General features: G+C 58.7%; 2 protein-coding genes across 5 annotated transcripts; both read right to left on the bottom strand.

Annotated features, from left to right (window-relative positions):
• Positions 1-519: 519 nt before the first annotated feature.
• Positions 520-14,441, bottom strand: PRPF3 (pre-mRNA processing factor 3). 4 transcript variants are annotated; one of them, XM_086628285.1, is made up of 16 exons: positions 14,419-14,441; positions 11,677-11,859; positions 10,501-10,631; positions 7,325-7,471; positions 6,802-6,885; positions 6,471-6,691; positions 5,598-5,904; positions 4,740-4,906; positions 4,029-4,111; positions 3,325-3,468; positions 2,965-3,064; positions 2,350-2,463; positions 2,072-2,190; positions 1,646-1,729; positions 964-1,025; positions 520-702 (listed from the first exon to the last, which is right to left on the bottom strand). In XM_086628285.1, exons 2-16 carry the CDS (start codon positions 11,819-11,821, stop codon positions 556-558), a joined length of 2,055 nt encoding a protein of 684 aa, XP_086484411.1. In that variant the 5' UTR covers positions 11,822-11,859; positions 14,419-14,441; the 3' UTR covers positions 520-555. The 4 variants fall into 4 exon arrangements, with proteins under 4 accessions (XP_086484411.1, XP_086484410.1, XP_086484413.1 ...); XM_086628284.1 differs by lacking the exon at positions 14,419-14,441 and adding an exon at positions 14,170-14,216; XM_086628287.1 differs by lacking the exon at positions 14,419-14,441 and adding an exon at positions 13,529-13,753.
• A 462-nt stretch (positions 14,442-14,903) lies between these two features.
• On the bottom strand, positions 14,904-16,389 carry MRPS21 (mitochondrial ribosomal protein S21). The gene is made up of 2 exons (XM_086628443.1): positions 16,307-16,389; positions 14,904-15,084 (listed from the first exon to the last, which is right to left on the bottom strand). Exons 1-2 carry the CDS (start codon positions 16,387-16,389, stop codon positions 14,904-14,906), a joined length of 264 nt encoding a protein of 87 aa, XP_086484569.1.
• Positions 16,390-16,915: the final 526 nt, after the last annotated feature.

Below are 16,915 nucleotides of genomic sequence, written 5' to 3'. Positions count from 1 at the left end.
CAGCGCCCGCCCCCCCGCCGCCATTTTGTGCCGGGCTCCCTCACACTGCCCGCCGCGGCGCTCCCCCCCCCCCGCCCGCCCCCGACTCCCACCGCGCATGCGCCGCCACCTCCCCGCGCATGCGCGTGTCGCCTCTGCCCGCCGCGCCTGCGCAGTGGGCCCCGCCCCTTCGCGTGCCTGTTCCCCCTCCCCCCCGCCCCGCGCAAGATGGCGGCTGCCCCCGACGGGGCGGCGTCGGCTTTAAAAAACAAACATTTATGGTGTAAATAAAGGAGAGGGAGGCGGCTCCTGCCCCCGCCGGGCCCTTACGGGCGGGCTGCACCTACAGAGACCCCCGTGACCCCCCACAGACAGCGGAGCCCCCACTGCGTGTGTGTCCCACACCCCGAGCCCGCCATTTATCCAAGAAATAACCATCGCGGTGCTTTGTTTTAAAAAATATGTCTTTAATCGGTGCGCTGAGGAGAGCAAAGGGAGGAGAGGGCCGTCCGAGGGCCGGTGGGGGGCCAAGGGGGGGCCGGGGCGCTGGGAGGGGGCGGCGGCGGCCCCTCGGCCTCAGTCGGTGGATTCGAGCACGGACTCGCTGAGGGCCAGGTCCCAGTAGTGCTCGGCGCCGTGCTTCTTGAAGTGCTCGCGGGCCATGTTCTCCGTGGGGCACTGCTTAAATTTCATCTCACCGAAGCTGCGGTCCTTCGCCGTGCCCTGCCGGGGGGGAAAAGGGACGTTTTCCCACCCGTCTCCGGGAAAAAGTCAAGGGAAACGCGGCTCCGAGTGAGCCGGAGCACCCAGGAATAAACATTTTTTGTCATGGGGTGAGGGCTACGAGAGCGGACGCTCCCGGTGCTGCTACAGGAAGAGCCAGAGCAGCCGGCATGCGTGCGATCCGAAGCCTCGGAACATCAGGATGGGGTTTGCTCCCCTCCAGCCTGAGCGCCCCTGTGGTGAACTACCCCTGCGACTCACCTCCCAAACCAGAGAGCATTTGTTTGTCTTCTTCACGGACTCCTCGTCGGACTCATCATCATCTGAAAAAAAAAAAAAAGAAACAAAAATACTGGAATATTACGTTCAGCTCTGGAATCCCCAACACAAGGACATGGAGCTGCTGGAGCAGGGCCAGAGGAGGCCACGGAGATGCTCCAAGGGCTGGAGCACCTCTGCTCTGGAGACAGGCTGGGAGAGTTGGGGCTGTTCAGCCTGGAGAAGAGAAGGCTCTGGGGAGACCTTCCAGCACCTCCCAGTGCCTAAAGGGGCTACAGGAAAGCTGGAGAGGGGCTTTGGACACGGGTGTGGAGTGACAGGACACGGGGCAATGGCTTTAAACTGGAAGAAGGGAAATTTAGATTGGATCTAAGGAAGAAATTCTTCCCTCTGAGGGTGATGAGGCACTGGGACAGGTTGCCCAGAGAAGCTGTGGCTGCCCCATCCCTGGCAGTGTCCAAGGCCAGGTTGGATGGGGCTTTGGGCAGCCTGGTGTAGTGGAGGGTGTCCCTGCCCATGTCAGGGGGCTGGAATGGGATGGTCTCTGAGGTCCTTTCCAACCCAACCCATTCCAGGATTCCATAAAAACAACCAATAAAGCTGATTTTAGTCCCAAAGCCGGAGGAGGAGCCGCTTCGCCGCCTCTCCGCAGTTTTACACTTACCCTCTCCCTTTGTGTTCGACGTTTGCTCGTCCCACTTTATTCGATGAAGCATAAGCCGTTTGAATTTCTTCTGTGCTTTCGGGCCTGGGGAACAATCGACATTCCAGGGTCACTAAAGTCCTTCAACCTTCAGTTTTGAAAAGGTTCTAAAAAACAGCAGGAGCCAAACGCCCCCCACAAACACCCCCCGGCCGACCAGGCACAGCAAGTAAACGCAGCCGGGCTGAGCCGGCGCGAACGCCCGTGGGGTGGCCGAGCCTTTCCCGCGCCCTTCGGCACAGCGCCGTAATTAAGAGAGTTTTCAATGGCCTCCTTACTTCCTCATCCTTCCGTAACCCTCAGTCAACAATTTCCACGGTTAATTTTTGCCAGAGGAAAGCTTTTGGACCATCCCCGTGCCCGAAAGCCTGCCTCGGAAGTCCTCACCTCCTTCTACCACCACCACGTTGACATCTTTGTGTAGAACCACCACGCCTGTTAAGTACAGCTGGCCGGCGTTCGCCTCGATTTTGAATTTTTTTGCTGGATTGCTCAAGTTTCTGACCCTGAGGATAAAAAGGAAAAACCAGAACTATCATCACCAGCCCTAAGAGCTCCCCAACTGCCTCCACTGGGTCCAGTGCTTCCTCCTCCAGCTCCTCAGGGGCTTCACTGACACCTCGTTGTTACCGGGCCGGCACCCACGTGCCCGGCGCGGCACGCACCTGTACACGGCTATGTGAACTCCCTGCGAAACGTCTTCTTTCAGCTTTTTAACCTTTTTGGCTTTTCGCTGTTCCGCCGTGAGCTTTCTCGCAGCGTTTGCTTCTTCGTGAGCTCTGGATGCAAAGAGAGAGGGCAGCAATAAGGAAAAACACAGCCTTGGGGTGTCCGCCCCGGCAGCAAAACGCATCCTCCTCTTCCCGAGCACGCAATACGTTCCGCAGATCCCGGATTTCTGCCTGAACTAAAAGCACGTTTGGCTTTTTAAATCCAGTCACTGGTCAAACTCATCCTCAGCCTCTTCCCTGAAAACGTTCATGATCACAACTGGGATGGCCATCATCATCATCATGGCAGGAAACTCGTTTAATACAGGGCACGAGGCCACGATCCAGCGGAAAGAGCGGATCACCGAGACCCCGCTCCCCCCGGGCCTCGGCGAGGGGCCACTCAAGGCAGCTGCAACAGGCTACGAGAGCGACACGTGGGAAATCCCACTGCTTCTGCCTCGCTGCGTCCGTTCAGGGGTTTGTTCTCTCCGAACGAACGCGGCGCCAGCGCTAAATCCACCTAAAACCGACCCAAAATTAAAAGCAAAGGTGCAACGTGCCACCTACTTCTGCCTCTTCGCCATCTGCGCTCTAACGTGAGCTTCGACTTTCGTCGGGTCCTGAACAGCTTCTGTGCCCAGCACTCGCATCAAGTTGGAAATCCTTACTGCAAAGGGAATGGGAGAGGAGCTGTGAGGCTCTGGTCGGACACCAGTTTGCCGGAACGGTGATGCCCAGAACCACTGGGCACACTGGTAGGCTCCTGAACCGACCGCACGGGTGGAGATCGGATCACGCCAAGGCAGATCCGGGCTATCCCGGAGAGGCTGTGCTGCCGGTGGCATTCCCAACCACGTCTGGGCCACTGGTTTGATGGCTTGTGGCCCGTGTTAGCCCAGAGCTCCGCGTGCCGTAGCCGGCGTTTACCTTTGGGCTCCGGTGGTGGCATCAGGCCCAGCCTGACCTTCTCCTGCAGCTCCTTCTGGGCTTCTCTCCGAGTCTGCCGCCGTAATTTCTTCTGCTCTTTCTTGGTTAAATAAACACCCAGGGTCACCGGTGTGTCGCTGTCCACTGGGGAGAGAAACGAGGCGGAATAAACAGGAATCTGCTTTTCAAAAAAGCAAGAGAAACCGCTGCCTGCGACCGCGGCACCCGCACCACGTCCCGCTGCGCCCATGCTTTGCCGACAAACCCGCCCTCGGCAGCGCCGCGGGCTGTTCGTGCCAAACATGGAACCAGGAAAACACAGTTTGGCTATTTTTCTTTTTTTTTTTTTTTTTATTTTACTGAAAAGTAAAATGCTCTGAGGTTATTTTCTGTCCTTTCCTCAGGGCGAGAAGGTCAAACACCAACCTGCTGGAGACGAGGAGCTCGTGTCTGCACGAGCACCGAGCCATCGATAGCGGAGCGAGCTACTGGGAACTGCTACTGGTTTTATATCGAGTTTCCAAAACCAGGGCAGAGACTCCCTCCCAATTTCAGCTCGCTCCGCAGAGCTTTCAGGCTTATCTTTGGATGGTTTTGTCTCCTCGGAGGGACAGGAGACACTGGGCTGCCCAGTGCTACATGGGGTTCATCCCGCTCGGAGTATTTTGTGTCCAACAGCAAATTCGACCAAAACTGGGCAGTACCTGGCGGGTTGAGCTGCGCCGGGTGCTCCACGAGGTTTGTGATCCCAAAGTACTCGTCTCTCTTTGAAGATGTTCCACCTTTTCTAGAAAGGAGAGAGTTGGGCGTCATTGCAAACCTCCCAGCCTGAATTCCTGTGTTCCCTTAAACGCAAGTCATGGGAAAAAAATAAAAATAACAACGCTTCCCTCGGGCCAGTCGTGGCGGGTACGCAACACACACAAATCATGGAATCCTGGAATGGTTTGGGTTGGAAGGGACCTCTAAGACCATCCAGCTCCAACCCCCTGCCATGGGCAGGGACACCCTCCACTACACCAGGTTGCCCAAAGCCTCATCCAACCTGGCCTGGAACACTGCCAGGGATGGGGCAGCCACAGCTTCCCTGGGCACCCTGTGCCAGTGCCTCAGCACCCTCAGAGGGAAGAATTTCTTCCTTAGATCTAATCGAAATCCCTACCCAAAGCATAGATCAGAGCCAAACACACCACCAACTTTGGGCCAAAAAGGGTAAATCCCTCTCGCTCCACCGTGGTCACCTTCTCAGTGGCTGGAGGAATGCTGCCTCCAACGAGGGAGAAGGGGCAGCTGCTACCACCATTCCCTCAAGAGAGACTTTGGGAGCAAACTCAACGGATACCCCCTGCCCCGAGGAGCTCCTCGAGGTTCCTCCCGCAGGAGAACGACCAGAACCTGGCAAGTCCAACACTTACAAGTCAAGGCCGTTCGGGATGATGTAGGAGTCCCACCACTCGATCTCCGGGATCTCCCCCTCCTTCAGCTCCTTTTTCGGGGTGATAAGAGCCAACTTGGTGGAAGTGTGTATCCCTGTCTTCCTGGCAGCCTGAGAGATCTCTGCCTGCAGTTTTTCTAGTTGAGCCTGAGGAGGAGGAGAGGAAAACGGCACGCAAAGGTCATTCCGAAACAGCACAACCTTCAGGAGAAGCACAACACGTAGGGACCTGCTGATTTTTGTGTTATTTTTAAACCAACCCGAAGCAGCAGAAACCACACAGCACATGATGGTGCAGTGCTTTTGCAGAAGGTCACAAACCTGCCCGAAATCTGGTCTCATTCCTGAGCCTTCTAGGAGCACGGAACGATCCCAAAGGAACATCTCCCCAGGCATCGTATCCCTGCACTTTTCTAGTCTAATGAAGCTCTTCCCTCCTCTTCTCCCCAAAAACCCGGGCATTTCACCAAGATCCCTTTCAATCTCCACCTCTAGGGTGCTCGCTCCAGTGGAAAGAACGCTCGGCCAGAAAGTGATCTATTCTCTTTGGAAATTTTCAATCTTTTATCCAAAAAAAAAAAAACCTCAACGAATTTTGCCTTTCATCAAGTGAAGCCAGCTGTCTGAAAACTCTTTCCATACGCGTGTTCGAACTGGGATGCCTGCCTTCCCAACAGGAATCGTGTTGACACCAAAGTTCCAGGTGACTTTACTGAAAAGCTCCGTGGTCGAAGCCAAGGCAGATTCCCTTCGCATCCCGGGAGAGGAGAATCGACTCCCACCCCAAACCAACCCCTCGTGTCTGTGCTGCCAGCCAGCATGGCACGGCCTCGAGTACCTTCGTTCGCAACCTCTGGGCAATTTTCTCAAATTTGCCTTTTTCGTGGAACTTGAAGGTGCGTTTCTGACGCTGGGCTGGCGTAATGGAGACCCGGGGGTCAAAGTACGTGTTGGACTCCATATCTTCCGAGGGCTTTTCCTTGAGCTGCTGCTTGAACTGCTCCCTCTTCACGGCTCTGATGTTCGCTTTGAGCGTCGGCATGCGGTGAGTCAACTCGATCTCTTTACCGGTCGCGTCAACGGTTCGGCCTTGCTCATCCAGGATCAGCGGCGTAGGCTTCGTCTGATCCTTCAGCTCCACTTTCCTGGTGGCAAGACAAGACACGGGGCATTAAAACGGAGTGTTAATTCCAAGGAAACGCGAGCCTCCTTTCCATGGTAAACCTCGCAGGCGGGAGTCGGGAGTCGTACCCAAGAAGAGAGTAACCTCCATTCCACCTCTTTAATATAAAACAGGACAGGGGGACAAGGGGAAATGGCTTTAAACTGAAAGAGGGGAGATTTCGATGGGATATAATAAAGAAATTCTTCCCTCTGAGGGTGGTGAGGCTCTGGAGCAGGTTGCCCAGAGAAGCTGTGGCTGCCCCATCCCTGGCAGTGTTCCAGGCCAGGTTGCATGAGGCTTGGAGCAACCTGGTGTAGTGGAGGGTGTCCCTGCCCATGGCAGGGGGTTGGAACTGGATGGTCTTAGAGGTTCCTTCCTACCCAAACCATTCCAGGATTCTGTGATTCTATGAAAATTTGTTCCTTCGGCAGCCGCTAAGGCCCCTGCTAGGGAAGCGACAGCGCTGGAGAAACCTCTGCTCAGACCCTCCGTCGGCATTCCGGCGTTACACCCGCCGGGATTCGGCCGCCAAGGGCGGGTACTCACGGCGGTGCGATCCCCATGGCGTGCAGGTTGGCCAGCCCCACCATGTTGGCGTTGCCGATGAGCCCCGGTTTCATGGCCAGCTGAGCCTGGATCCGGGCCTGCAGCTCCGCAGCTTTCCTGGCTTTCTCGATGGCGTCATTCATGAACGTCGCCGCCTGAGAGGGCTGGATCGTGTTGCCGATGGGGAGACGTTCCGATTGGGACGAAGAAGAAATTTTTGGCTGTTGACAGAGAAGGAAGTTTCGTTAGGCGCCTGCTCCAGCGCGCCCAGGTCAACGTGTCGCGGGTGAAGCGAGGACCACGGGATCTGCCCGTTGCTGCCGGGAGGTACCTGTGGTGCTGGAGGACTGATGAAACTCAGCTGTTTCTTCCTCTCTTCGATCTGCCGGGTGGCTGCCTCCATCATCTGTTTGATCTACGGAAAGAAAACCGGACAGTGAGTTTTCCCTCTGTCAGGAGGAGGGAAGGGGTCCTCAGCACTCTCTTACAGCTGCAAACCAGCATAGAATCGTATCAAACCACTCTAACCAGCAGCCTCCAGCTGGAGAAGGAATCTAATGGCCCAGGCACTCTCAACCAAGACCATTTACTCCAGCTTATGTGAAGAGAACATCCAAGTTTTCCTCACCCGAAGGCCCCACGCCACCGCTAGCCTAACGCAGTGAGCCTCGTGACGGGAACGCAACGACCGCAGCAAACGACGGACCGTCCAAAGCGACGTGCCGTTTGCTTGCCCAACTCGTGACACGAATTAAGATGGAGCAGACACCAAACCACACCGGGATTCAAGACCTGGAGCACGGGCAGCTCCGTTCCGGGGCCGAGCGCGTGTAACACGGCCCGGTTAGACTGACCTGTAGCTTGGTCAGCATCCCAGGGCTCTCCGACGGCGGGCCCGGAATGACCTCAGGCTCATCCTCAACCTCCTCGAATCGCGGTATGCGTCGCTTCTTGACGCCGGAGGATTCCTTGGATACCTCAGAGTCGTCACCAAACACATCCTAACGTAAAAGGGGAGAAGGAGAAAACTGTGGTTACACCCAAAGAACCCTCCTCGCAGCCGGTGAAACCACGTGGCTCGGGTCCAGCACGGCACGGTCAGCGCTGCGTTGTGGTTCAGAGTTTCCAGGGTGGCACTTGCAGGCTGACCTACTGGTAATCCCACGTGAATACTGGTAATCCCACGTGAATACTGGTAATCCCACAGGAAACCTGTGTCCTGGTCCCCACCAGAGAAGCATCAGTGACGATCCATGCAAGAGCATGAAGGACAGGAGACATGACAGGGATGTGCCTGTGTGAAACCGTTCTCTCAGGCGGCCGAAGGTTTTTTGGAGACGCAAGGTCTCGCTCAGCTACCCGGAGAGATGGCAAACAGCCTGCCCACGCGCCGACCTGACTCGGCTAAACCAGTTTCCACATCTTCCACCAACTCGAGAGGGTTTGGTGAAGGACGCTGCGCTGTCCTACCACGTCCTCGCCAAACGGAGGACGCAGCCCCGGGTCGGGACACCAGCGGCGTTCCCTCGCGCTCCGACCCGGCCCAACTCCAGCTGGGATCCAAAGACGCCGCGCTCAAACGGAGCCGCTCCGAAGGGCAGCTCCGAGCACAGGCAGAGCAGCGACCGCGCTGCCGGACCCGAGGGTCGCGGAAGAAAAGGCGAGGTGGGCTTTAGGCAGAGCCCTGCCCTCGAGGAGCTGGGAGAGCCTGCCACCAGGGAATTCCTTGAGTTTTGGGTACGGGAAGCTGGATTTGCTCATGCGGCTGCGTTACGGCAGCGTGTGTGTGTCAAGGTGTTATTTGAAAAGAAAATATACACACCGGTTGTAAGCGTTAGTTGCAATCCCTTCTTCACTATAACGGTTCATATTCTACAAGGACACTTCCTCATCCAGACACAGGTACTTCTTGGAAAACCTACAAGTTCAAGAGAAAGGACTTGCCCATAGTATAAAGTGTGTAAACCGTTACGTTTTAGTTCCTGAAACTTCCCAAGCAACGACCTACCCCACGAGAGCTAACCGAGGAGCGAGGCGGCGGGCCGGGCCGCGCGCTGAAGGTGGCCTCCGTGGCCAGTTAAGCAGCGTTCCCAATTAACCGGCTGCTCCTTGGTGCAAGAGCTACGTCTGCGAGTACAAACTCGGCTGGAAAACCTGCGCCGGGGTGAGGAGGGGAAGCCAGTCTGCGAGGATGACCGTGACCTGACGACCTCACTAGACCATCTCGTGTTACAGCAGGGTCAGCACAGCTCCAGATCCCGATGGAGGACGTCCAAGAAAGGGAATTCCGGAGAGAGGTGGTGGCAATTTGGCAGGCGGGACGCCTGTCCCCACGCCAGGAGGCAAGAGAAGCGGATAGGTCCGCTCCGCCGCTTCCCAGCACTGCTGCTGGGTTAGCTGGGAAGCCCAGAACACCGCCGGCCATCCGCGGTCACACGGGACGCCCCGCTGGAGAAGAACCACCAACTCCATGACCAGCCCCATCCCTGCTCCGCTCTGCCAGCACAAGATTCCCTCTGGGACAGAACGCTGCTCCCTCCCCCAGTCCTGCAGCGCACTGGTCCCAGCCACGAGGAAGACGAGAGGATGAGACAGCCCAAAAACGGGCACAACCCGAATTCAATTCCTGAAGAAAGGTGGGATCTACGTGCACCAGCTGCGCCACGGGGCTGTGGGATTCACCCCACCGGGCTGCAGCCGCCGCGAAGCACCGCGGAGCGACGGGACTGACGACGTCCCTATCCCCCCATCATCCTCCCAAAAGGTGGAAAGCCAGAGGCTTGAGGGGAGCAGACAGGACCCACCGGCCCAGCTGGAACCTTGCGGCAGCTTGGCACAGAGCGTGGCTGCACCAGCCCAATCCCCAAATTACAGTGGAACGGCAGCACGGAAACACTTGGAAAGACGCTTACTGGCACCTCTGTTGTGACTGAGAGAGCTGCAGAAGATCCATGTTCTCCCAAGCTACTGCTGGGATGCGTGATCAGACCCTCTCCAGACCAGTAAACTGGGCTGCACCAGCTTCACAGGATGGTTCGTTAACTGGTGGGCATACCCGGACCTGGAGGAGACCCTTCTCTGGCACCAGTTAAAGCCTCAGCCAGGCAGTGGGAGAAAAAGCAAAGTTTCCGACAGAAAACGGGGAGTGGAGGCAGCTGCCTCCAAACACACCCGAAGAGATTCAAATCCTGAGCAGGATTATTGCAGCTCACGGAGGATGAGCGCGGAATAAAACTGTCAGACAGAGCGCCGTGGAACAGGAACCTCGGGAAAAGGGAAAGGAAACTTACTCTGTAATGGGGGAGCAGCACGGAGTGGCCCCTCTGAAACTCGGCACGCGAGCGACGGAAAAAACACAATTCCAGAAGATGGTGAGTAAAGTCAAGAGAAGAAAGGAGGTGAAAAGAGGTTCGGATGCCGGAGACTTCCGCCATCCCAGACAGCGTTAGGTGGGAGAAACACCAGAGAGCAGTTAAATCCCTGCTGGAATTAACCTCGTGCTATGAAGGGGCACTGCCAAAAACCACCCGCTGTTGATTCCGGGTGGAAAAAAGAGCAGGAAAACCCACCAGCTCACCCACCGCGGAGCCCCGCTCGCTCGCTGACGGAGACAATCGCGCAACGCAGCGCGTCCGGGCGAGGAAGAGTTGGAGCCGGGAGCACCTACCCCACGCTCCCAGCGGAAAGAGCTGGGAGCTCTTCCCAACGGGAAGGAGCAGGAAAGGAGGGAGAGATGGAGCCCTGTGAAGTCACTTCGCTGCCACGAGCCCGGCGGAGAGCGTGAAAGGCACGGAAAGCCCGAGCTTCCGCCTCGGCCGGCAGCAAGGAGGACGCGGCGCGACCGCATCCGACGGGAAAGAGAACCGAAAGGTAAAGGCTCACACACTTCATCATGGAGAAGGGTCTTTTCTCTTGAACTTTCGGCATTATGGGATGTACCTCTCTGGAAGAGGAACGTGTGGCAGAGTACCAGTGCTGCCTCCACGGCCACCAAACCACGGAAATCGAGCAATCAATAATCAATAATCACCTTCAGTTCTCGCTTCCGGTTCCGGTCGCTGTTGGATTTGGAGTGTCTGGAGCTTCGGCCTTCCTCCACGGCTTCGAAGAGCTTGTCCACGAATCGCAAGGTGGAATCGTCGAGAAAGGGTTTGAGGTGGTCTGGAAAAAAGAGGAGGAATTGTGTAAATTCCGAATTCAGCGCTCGGGAAGAGCGGGAGAACGGATCATCCGCAGAGGCCTCCGCGAAGCCGTAAAACACCCATTTAAAGGCGGATCCGACCCCGGTAACGCGGCGGGGGATGCGAGCCGTGCTCCGGAGGCCTCCAGGATCTGAAGATCCCGTTATCAGGAGCTTTAAACTCCTGGATCCTCCAGGATCTGCAGATCCTGTTGTCAGGAGCTTTAAACTCCTGGATTAAAGCAGCCCAGGCGTCGACTAGAGAAAAAATCCCGGCTCTAATGGTCAAAACCAAAGTGCTGCAGGTTAAACTGTCGTTTTCGATTCCTTTAGGGAAAGGGGAATTCCTCCTTGAATTCCTCTGTACTTCCTCAGATTTCGCACCACGTTCCTCGGCGTGGATTTGCACGTACTCGCCTCTGAGTCGGAATCACCCCCGTCCGCTCGAGAGCTTCAGGCTTTGGGGGTTCCATAGAATCATGGAACCATCTGGTTGGAAGAGACCCTCAGGATCACCGAATCCAACTGTTCCCCCTGCGCTGTCAGGGTCCCTAAACCATGTTCCTCAACTCCAAATCCACACGGTTTTTAAACATCTCCAGGAATGGGGACTCCACCACCTCCCTGGGCAGCCTGTTCCAATACTTCACAACCCTCTCTGGAAAGAAAGTTTTCCTGAGATCCAACCTAAATTTCCCCTGGTGTAACTTGAGGCCGTTCCGTCTCATCCTGTTGTTCCTAACGTGGGAGAAGAGACCGACCCCCATCTCCCTACGACTTCCTTTTGGGTAATTGTAGAGAGCGAGAAGGTCCCTCCGGAGCCTCCTCTTCTCCAGACTGACCAGTCCGCGCTGGCATCGAGCCACGACCGGCCACGCAGCCTGGCACCACCAGCAGCAGGGCAGACTCCCAGGAATAATCGAGGGAGCGAGTTTCGATTGGATTTGAGGCTATTTCAGAGCCATTTAAGGTCTGTGTGCACCCATTTTCTCCACCAAGGCTCTGCCCACCTCTGCAGGGACGTACCGGCTGCTTTCTTTTTGTCCATGCCCTTTCCGACGCAGTTCAGCGCCGCCGTGACCACGGTGGGTTCCGAGAACCCCAGGACTCGCTTCACCGTCTTCTCGATCCATGGTTTCAGCTCATCCAATTCCCTTTTGGAGAGCGACATCTTTGCCAGGAGCTGAACGGAATTATTTCGGTTTGTACCTGTAAAGAAAACAGACGAGAAAACCACGGATTAGTAAAATAAAACCAAAATGTCGGATTATCATCGCTTCAGAGCCGTGTTTTCCTCCTTCGTGAGGAAGCTGAAATGGCGCTCACGAACCGCTCCGCAGGGAGAATCCTGAACCCCCTGCGTGCCAGCAGCCCTCGCTCGGAGGCGATGGCAGGACGGCGAGCTCCGAACCGGTCCTTCCGAATCAGCCTCCGCCTTCACGCCCAGATCCCCCCCACAAACGGAAGAACGTCTGGTCTCGGGGCGTCCCTTTGCGCTTCGGCTTCTCTCGGAAATTAGAGAATCCTGGAATGGTTTGGGTTGGAAGGGACCTCAGAGACCATCCAGTTCCAACCCCCCTGCCATGGGCAGGGACACCCTCCACTACACCAGGTTGCTCCAAGCCCCATACAACTTGGCCTTGAACACTTCCAGGGATGGGGCAGCCACAGCTTCTCTGGGCAACCTGGCCCAGTGCCTCAGCACTCTCAGAGGGAAGAATTTCTTCCTCAAATCCCATCAAAATCTCCCCTCTTCCAGTTCAAAGCCATTGCCCCATGTCCTGTCACTCCACACCCATGTCCAAAGCCCCTCTCCAGCTTTCCTGTAGCCCCTTTAGGCACTGGGAGGTGCTGGAAGGTCTCCCCGGAGCCTTCTCTTCTCCAGGCTGAACAGCCCCAACTCTCCCAGCCTGTCTCCAGAGCAGAGGTGTTCCAGCCCTCGGATCATCTCCGTGGCCTCCTCCGGCCCTGCTCCAGCAGCTCCATGTCCTTCTGATGTTGGGGATTCCAGAGCTGAACGCAGATTCTCTCAGTTCTTTTCAAATTCTCTCCGTTCTTTTTGTGTTTTTCAGTTCTTCATTAGTCTCCTTCCCATGAGGTTCCCAAACTCCCTTGAATACGCTCCACTTCACCACTCCATAAAAATCCAGCACGTGCTCCGCCACCTCTGTGTTCAAACCCGAAACGAGGGATCTATTTCCAGGTAAATATTTCTCCCCGTTAACCGTGAGGGGTTCTCACCCTGCCAGTCCCGGGCTGCAGGTGCAACAACATTTAATTACACCCAATTAATTCCCTAATCTGCTTTGGAAACCAAGTCTCCTTTATCTGGAAGCAGGAGAAAATCTTCTTACGGAAACATGTCTGACCTCGGCGCTTCTTCCCCACGTGGAAAAACCTTCGGAGCCTCGACGTTAACGCGGGTCCAGTTACAGAGCAAACTGATCAAACACGGTTTTTGTTCCTGAAACTGGAAATTAAGAGCGCAGGCGTCAGTTCTAACAATTAATTCTCCACTCAGGGGCCGGGAAGAGCAGCCAAGAGAAGGAAATCGACGGATCTGAATCAGCAATGAGGGGCTCCGCGCTCCCTCCACAGAGCTCCCGCCTCTCTGCAGCCCGATTTTGAAAATCTCTTCGGCTTCGTCCTTTTCAGAGCGGGTTTCTCGGAGATATATTTAAAAACAGCATCGAAAAAACATTATTACAGAATTTCACCTCCGAGTTCTGACTTCGCAGGACTTTGGGATAAAGCCGGAGGTTCCAGACAAGTGGAATTACTCGTTTATTACTACAATTTATTAGTGCTGCTACTTAATTACTACTACAGATCCCTGCCCTGACACACCCACGGCCCCACGCACGCCACTCACGCAGACCTGGGAAATTCCGTGGTGGGTTTCAACTCCGTCAGCCTCTGGGATCCAGTTCGGAGCAGCGGAGGAGCGTGACGGGTTGAACGGTGTTTCGCTCGGAATAGCGGGAGCGCAAAGGCGCCGCTATCCAGAGGGATACTCCCCGGTATCCATAGGGATAAGCCCTGGTATCCAGAGGGAACGGCGCCACTATCCGGAGGGCTATTCCCTGGTATCCATAGGGATATTCCCCGGTATCCGGAGGGAACAGCTCCAATATCCAGAGGTATATTCCCCAGTATCCAGAGGGAATGGGTCCGATATCCGGAGGGATATTCCCCGGTATCAGGAGGGAACAGCTCCAATATCCAAAGGGATGTTCCCCAGTATCCAGAGGGAACGGCTCCGATATCCGTAGGGATATTCCCCAGTATCTGGAGGGAATGGCTCCGCTATCCGGAGGGATATTCCCAGTATCCAGAGGGATATTCCCCGGTATCCGGAGGGAACGGCTCCGTCAGTGTCAGCGCCCTGAGCGCCCCCGGAGCGCGGGGCTGGGCACGGAGCCCGGGGTGGAAATATCCGGTACGTGAGATTTTTAACAGAAATAACAGATTTTACACAGAAACGTGTTTTGAAAGAGAAACACGAAACGAGGCACTGACCGTCCTCCCGGCGCCACCGCCCGCAGCGGCGGGCACGGCCGGTGCTCCCGCGGCGCTGCTTCCTTCGGGAACGAGGAAAAAACCCCAAAACCGGAGAGTTCAGCTCCGCCGCCCGAAGCCGCGATTCCCGCCGCGGCTCCGGCCCCGCCGCCCCCCCGCCACCCCCGCGGAGCCCCGGCCCCCAACCGCCACCGGCTCCCGCTCGGCCCCGCGGCCTCCCCGGGGCTCCCCCCGCTCCCCCCTCCTCACCGGAGCGCGGCGCGGCCCCGACAGGCCCCGGCCCGGTCCGCGGCGGCCGGTGACGGCGACGGCGCGTCGGGGCGGAAGCGGAAAGGGCCGCGCGGCGCCTGCGCGCGCACTGGCGCGGGGGGTGACGGGAAGGAGGAGGGCGGGGCGTGCCGCGGGGCTTGGCGCCACGGGGCGGGGCGCAAAAGGGGCGGGGGCGTCGCCGAGGCGTGACGCGTCGCAGGAGGGGCGTGGCTTGCCGCGGGAAGGGCGGGGCGTGTCGCGGGAAGGGCGTGGCGCGCCGCGGGAGAGGGCGGGGCGTGATCGCAGCTCCGCCCACATCACGTGACCACAGAGAACGCTCCGCCCCTCTCGTTTTTCCCGCGCTGGAACCGCCACCACGTGCGGGCGGGCAGCGAGGCCGGTCCCCGCCGCGACGAACGACAGAACTGAAACGCCATTAAGGGGCGTGGCCTTTATTGAGGGGGCGTGGCCTCTCCCCCCCACCCCTAGCAGCCCAGCCAGGGGTCCTGGCGGCTGCCCCGCGCCAGGAAGGCGATCTTCCGGCCCATCTCGGCGTTGTAGACGCGCCGGCACGCCTCGTACGCCAGGCGCTGCCGCCGCCGGCACGGCTTCTCGTAGTAGCGGCGCCGACGCACCTCCTCCACCAGCCCGTCCTGCGTCAGGATCCTGCGGGGGGGGGGGGGGGGGCGAGAGCTGGTGAGCAGCACAGCACCCCCCCCTATCCATGGCACACCCCCCCTGCATCCACAGCACCCCCCTCCCATCCACGGCACCCCCCCCCCCATCCACGGCTTCCCCCCCCCCATCCACGGCTTCCCCCCCCCCCATCCACGGCTTCCCCTCCTTTTTCCAGAAATTTGGAAATTTGCCGATGGCACGGCAAAACCCCGTGGGTTTGGCTAAAATTTCCTATTTTCTTCCAGATTTTTTAACGTCGCGGCACCAGTTCCAACTGCTGGTGCCGAAGCGTTTCCGGTGACATTTTTTATTCCCAAAAAGGCACGAAATATTCCATGAGGATGGGGGAGGGAGAGTAACCTTCCCCCCCCCGCCCCCGCGGACACCGGGCGCAACTCGGTGCGCGTCAGGCTCGGCTGCAGCGGTGCCACAGGGATGCCACGCTCCCCCCGCCGGCTCGTTCTCCTCATCCTCGTCACGCTGAGGATGAGGAAGGGGGGACCGAGTGCCCCCGGAGCTTCGTTACGCTGCGCCAAGCGGTGGCGGGTGCCGCAGGGCACGGCACGGCCGTGGCGTCTCCTGCTCCGGTGTTGTGCCCGTTCGTTTTGCGATTTATTTTGATTTAATTAAATCCGTGTCGGGATGGGGAGCGGGTGGAAAAAGCGTGACACCCCCACCCCCCCACACCTGCACTTCAGAAGCATCGAGTGGAAAAATGCCCCAAAAACGCACGTTCCAAACCCAATTCCCAGCGTAACACGGGACGAGGCGCCCACACGGACGCCCCCCCGGGGGGGGGTGTCCCAGTAACTCATTACCCCCCAGTTAATTGGCTCGATCATTAATATCGCCAAGAGCTGACGGTTAACGGGACCCCCCCGAGCTCCAAAGCGCCCCCCGCCGGCCCCCCAGCCCCCTCCCGGGCTTCTTGGACACCTCCTGGTCCCCTCTGGGGAGTCCCCGGAACCCCCCGCCCCCCCAGCCCCCTCCCGAACCCCCAGTCTCCCCCCCGGGCTTCTTGGACCCCTCCTGGTCCCCCCCGGACCCCCAGTCTCCCCCCCGGACCTCCTCCGCGGCTCCTCGGACCCCTGCCGAGCCCCCTCGGGGGGTCCCCAGATCCCTCCAGCCCCCTCCCCGGACCCCCAGTCCCCCACCCAACCCCCTCCAGCCCCCCCCCGGACCCCGAGTCGCCCCCCCCGACCCCCCCCACCTGTTGAGCGCGCCGTACGCCGCCTCCACGTTGCCGCTCTGCACCATGACGGTGCGGCCCACGAAGCGCAGGTGGTTCGCCATGGCGGCCGCCGCGCTGCAGCGGGACGGGGCACGGCGGGGGACGCCGCTGGGACCGGCGCTTCCCCCCCCCGCTCCGGGAACGCGACGAAAAACGCCCCCTCCCCCCCCCACGGCCCCCCCGGAGCGATCCGATCCGGCCCGGCCCGCCCCCCCCGAGCCCGGACGCGTCCCGGGACCCCCGGGCGGAACCGCGGCCGCTGCACTCACCGCGCCGGAAGCGGAAGTGGCTGGAGGGGGCGGGGCTGGGGGCGGGGCTTGCTCGGGGAGGGCCGGGCCGGGGTGGGGCGGGGCTTAGAGAGCGGAGGGGCGGGGCCGGGAGGGGGAAAGGGGCGGGGCCTGAGCTGTGGGTGGATGTGGGCGGGGCTTAGAGCGGAGGGGCGGGGCTGGGAGGGGCAGGGGGCGGAGCCTGAGATGGGGCCGGGGTCAGGGTGCGGGTCACAGGGGTCAGGGGTCAGAGCCAGGATGTGGGGCGGGGCTTAGAGAGAGAAGGGGCGGGGCTGGGGCAGGGGGCGGGGCCTGGGGTGGG

This window comes from Tauraco erythrolophus, chromosome 30 (assembly GCF_009769465.1).
Source record: "Tauraco erythrolophus isolate bTauEry1 chromosome 30, bTauEry1.pri, whole genome shotgun sequence".
Lineage (NCBI taxonomy): Eukaryota > Metazoa > Chordata > Aves > Musophagiformes > Musophagidae > Tauraco > Tauraco erythrolophus.
Note: the sequence above shows the minus strand (reverse complement) of the source record. Positions and strands in the feature narration are given on the sequence as shown.

Excerpts from the sequence above, each read along its gene's own strand:
- MRPS21 (XM_086628443.1), bottom strand. The coding sequence starts at position 16,389 with ATGGCGAACCACCTGCGCTTCGTGGGCCGCACCGTCATGGTGCAGAGC. Across the intron at positions 15,085-16,306 it reads GCGTACGGCGCGCTCAACAG|GATCCTGACGCAGGACGGGC; the intron begins GTGGGGGGGGTC and ends CCCCCCCCGCAG.
- PRPF3 (XM_086628285.1), bottom strand. The coding sequence starts at position 11,821 with ATGTCGCTCTCCAAAAGGGAATTGGATGAGCTGAAACCATGGATCGAG. Across the intron at positions 4,907-5,597 it reads CCCAGAGGTTGCGAACGAAG|GCTCAACTAGAAAAACTGCA; the intron begins GTACTCGAGGCC and ends CCTCCTCCTCAG. Across the intron at positions 1,730-2,071 it reads CGTGGTGGTGGTAGAAGGAG|GCCCGAAAGCACAGAAGAAA; the intron begins GTGAGGACTTCC and ends ATTGTTCCCCAG.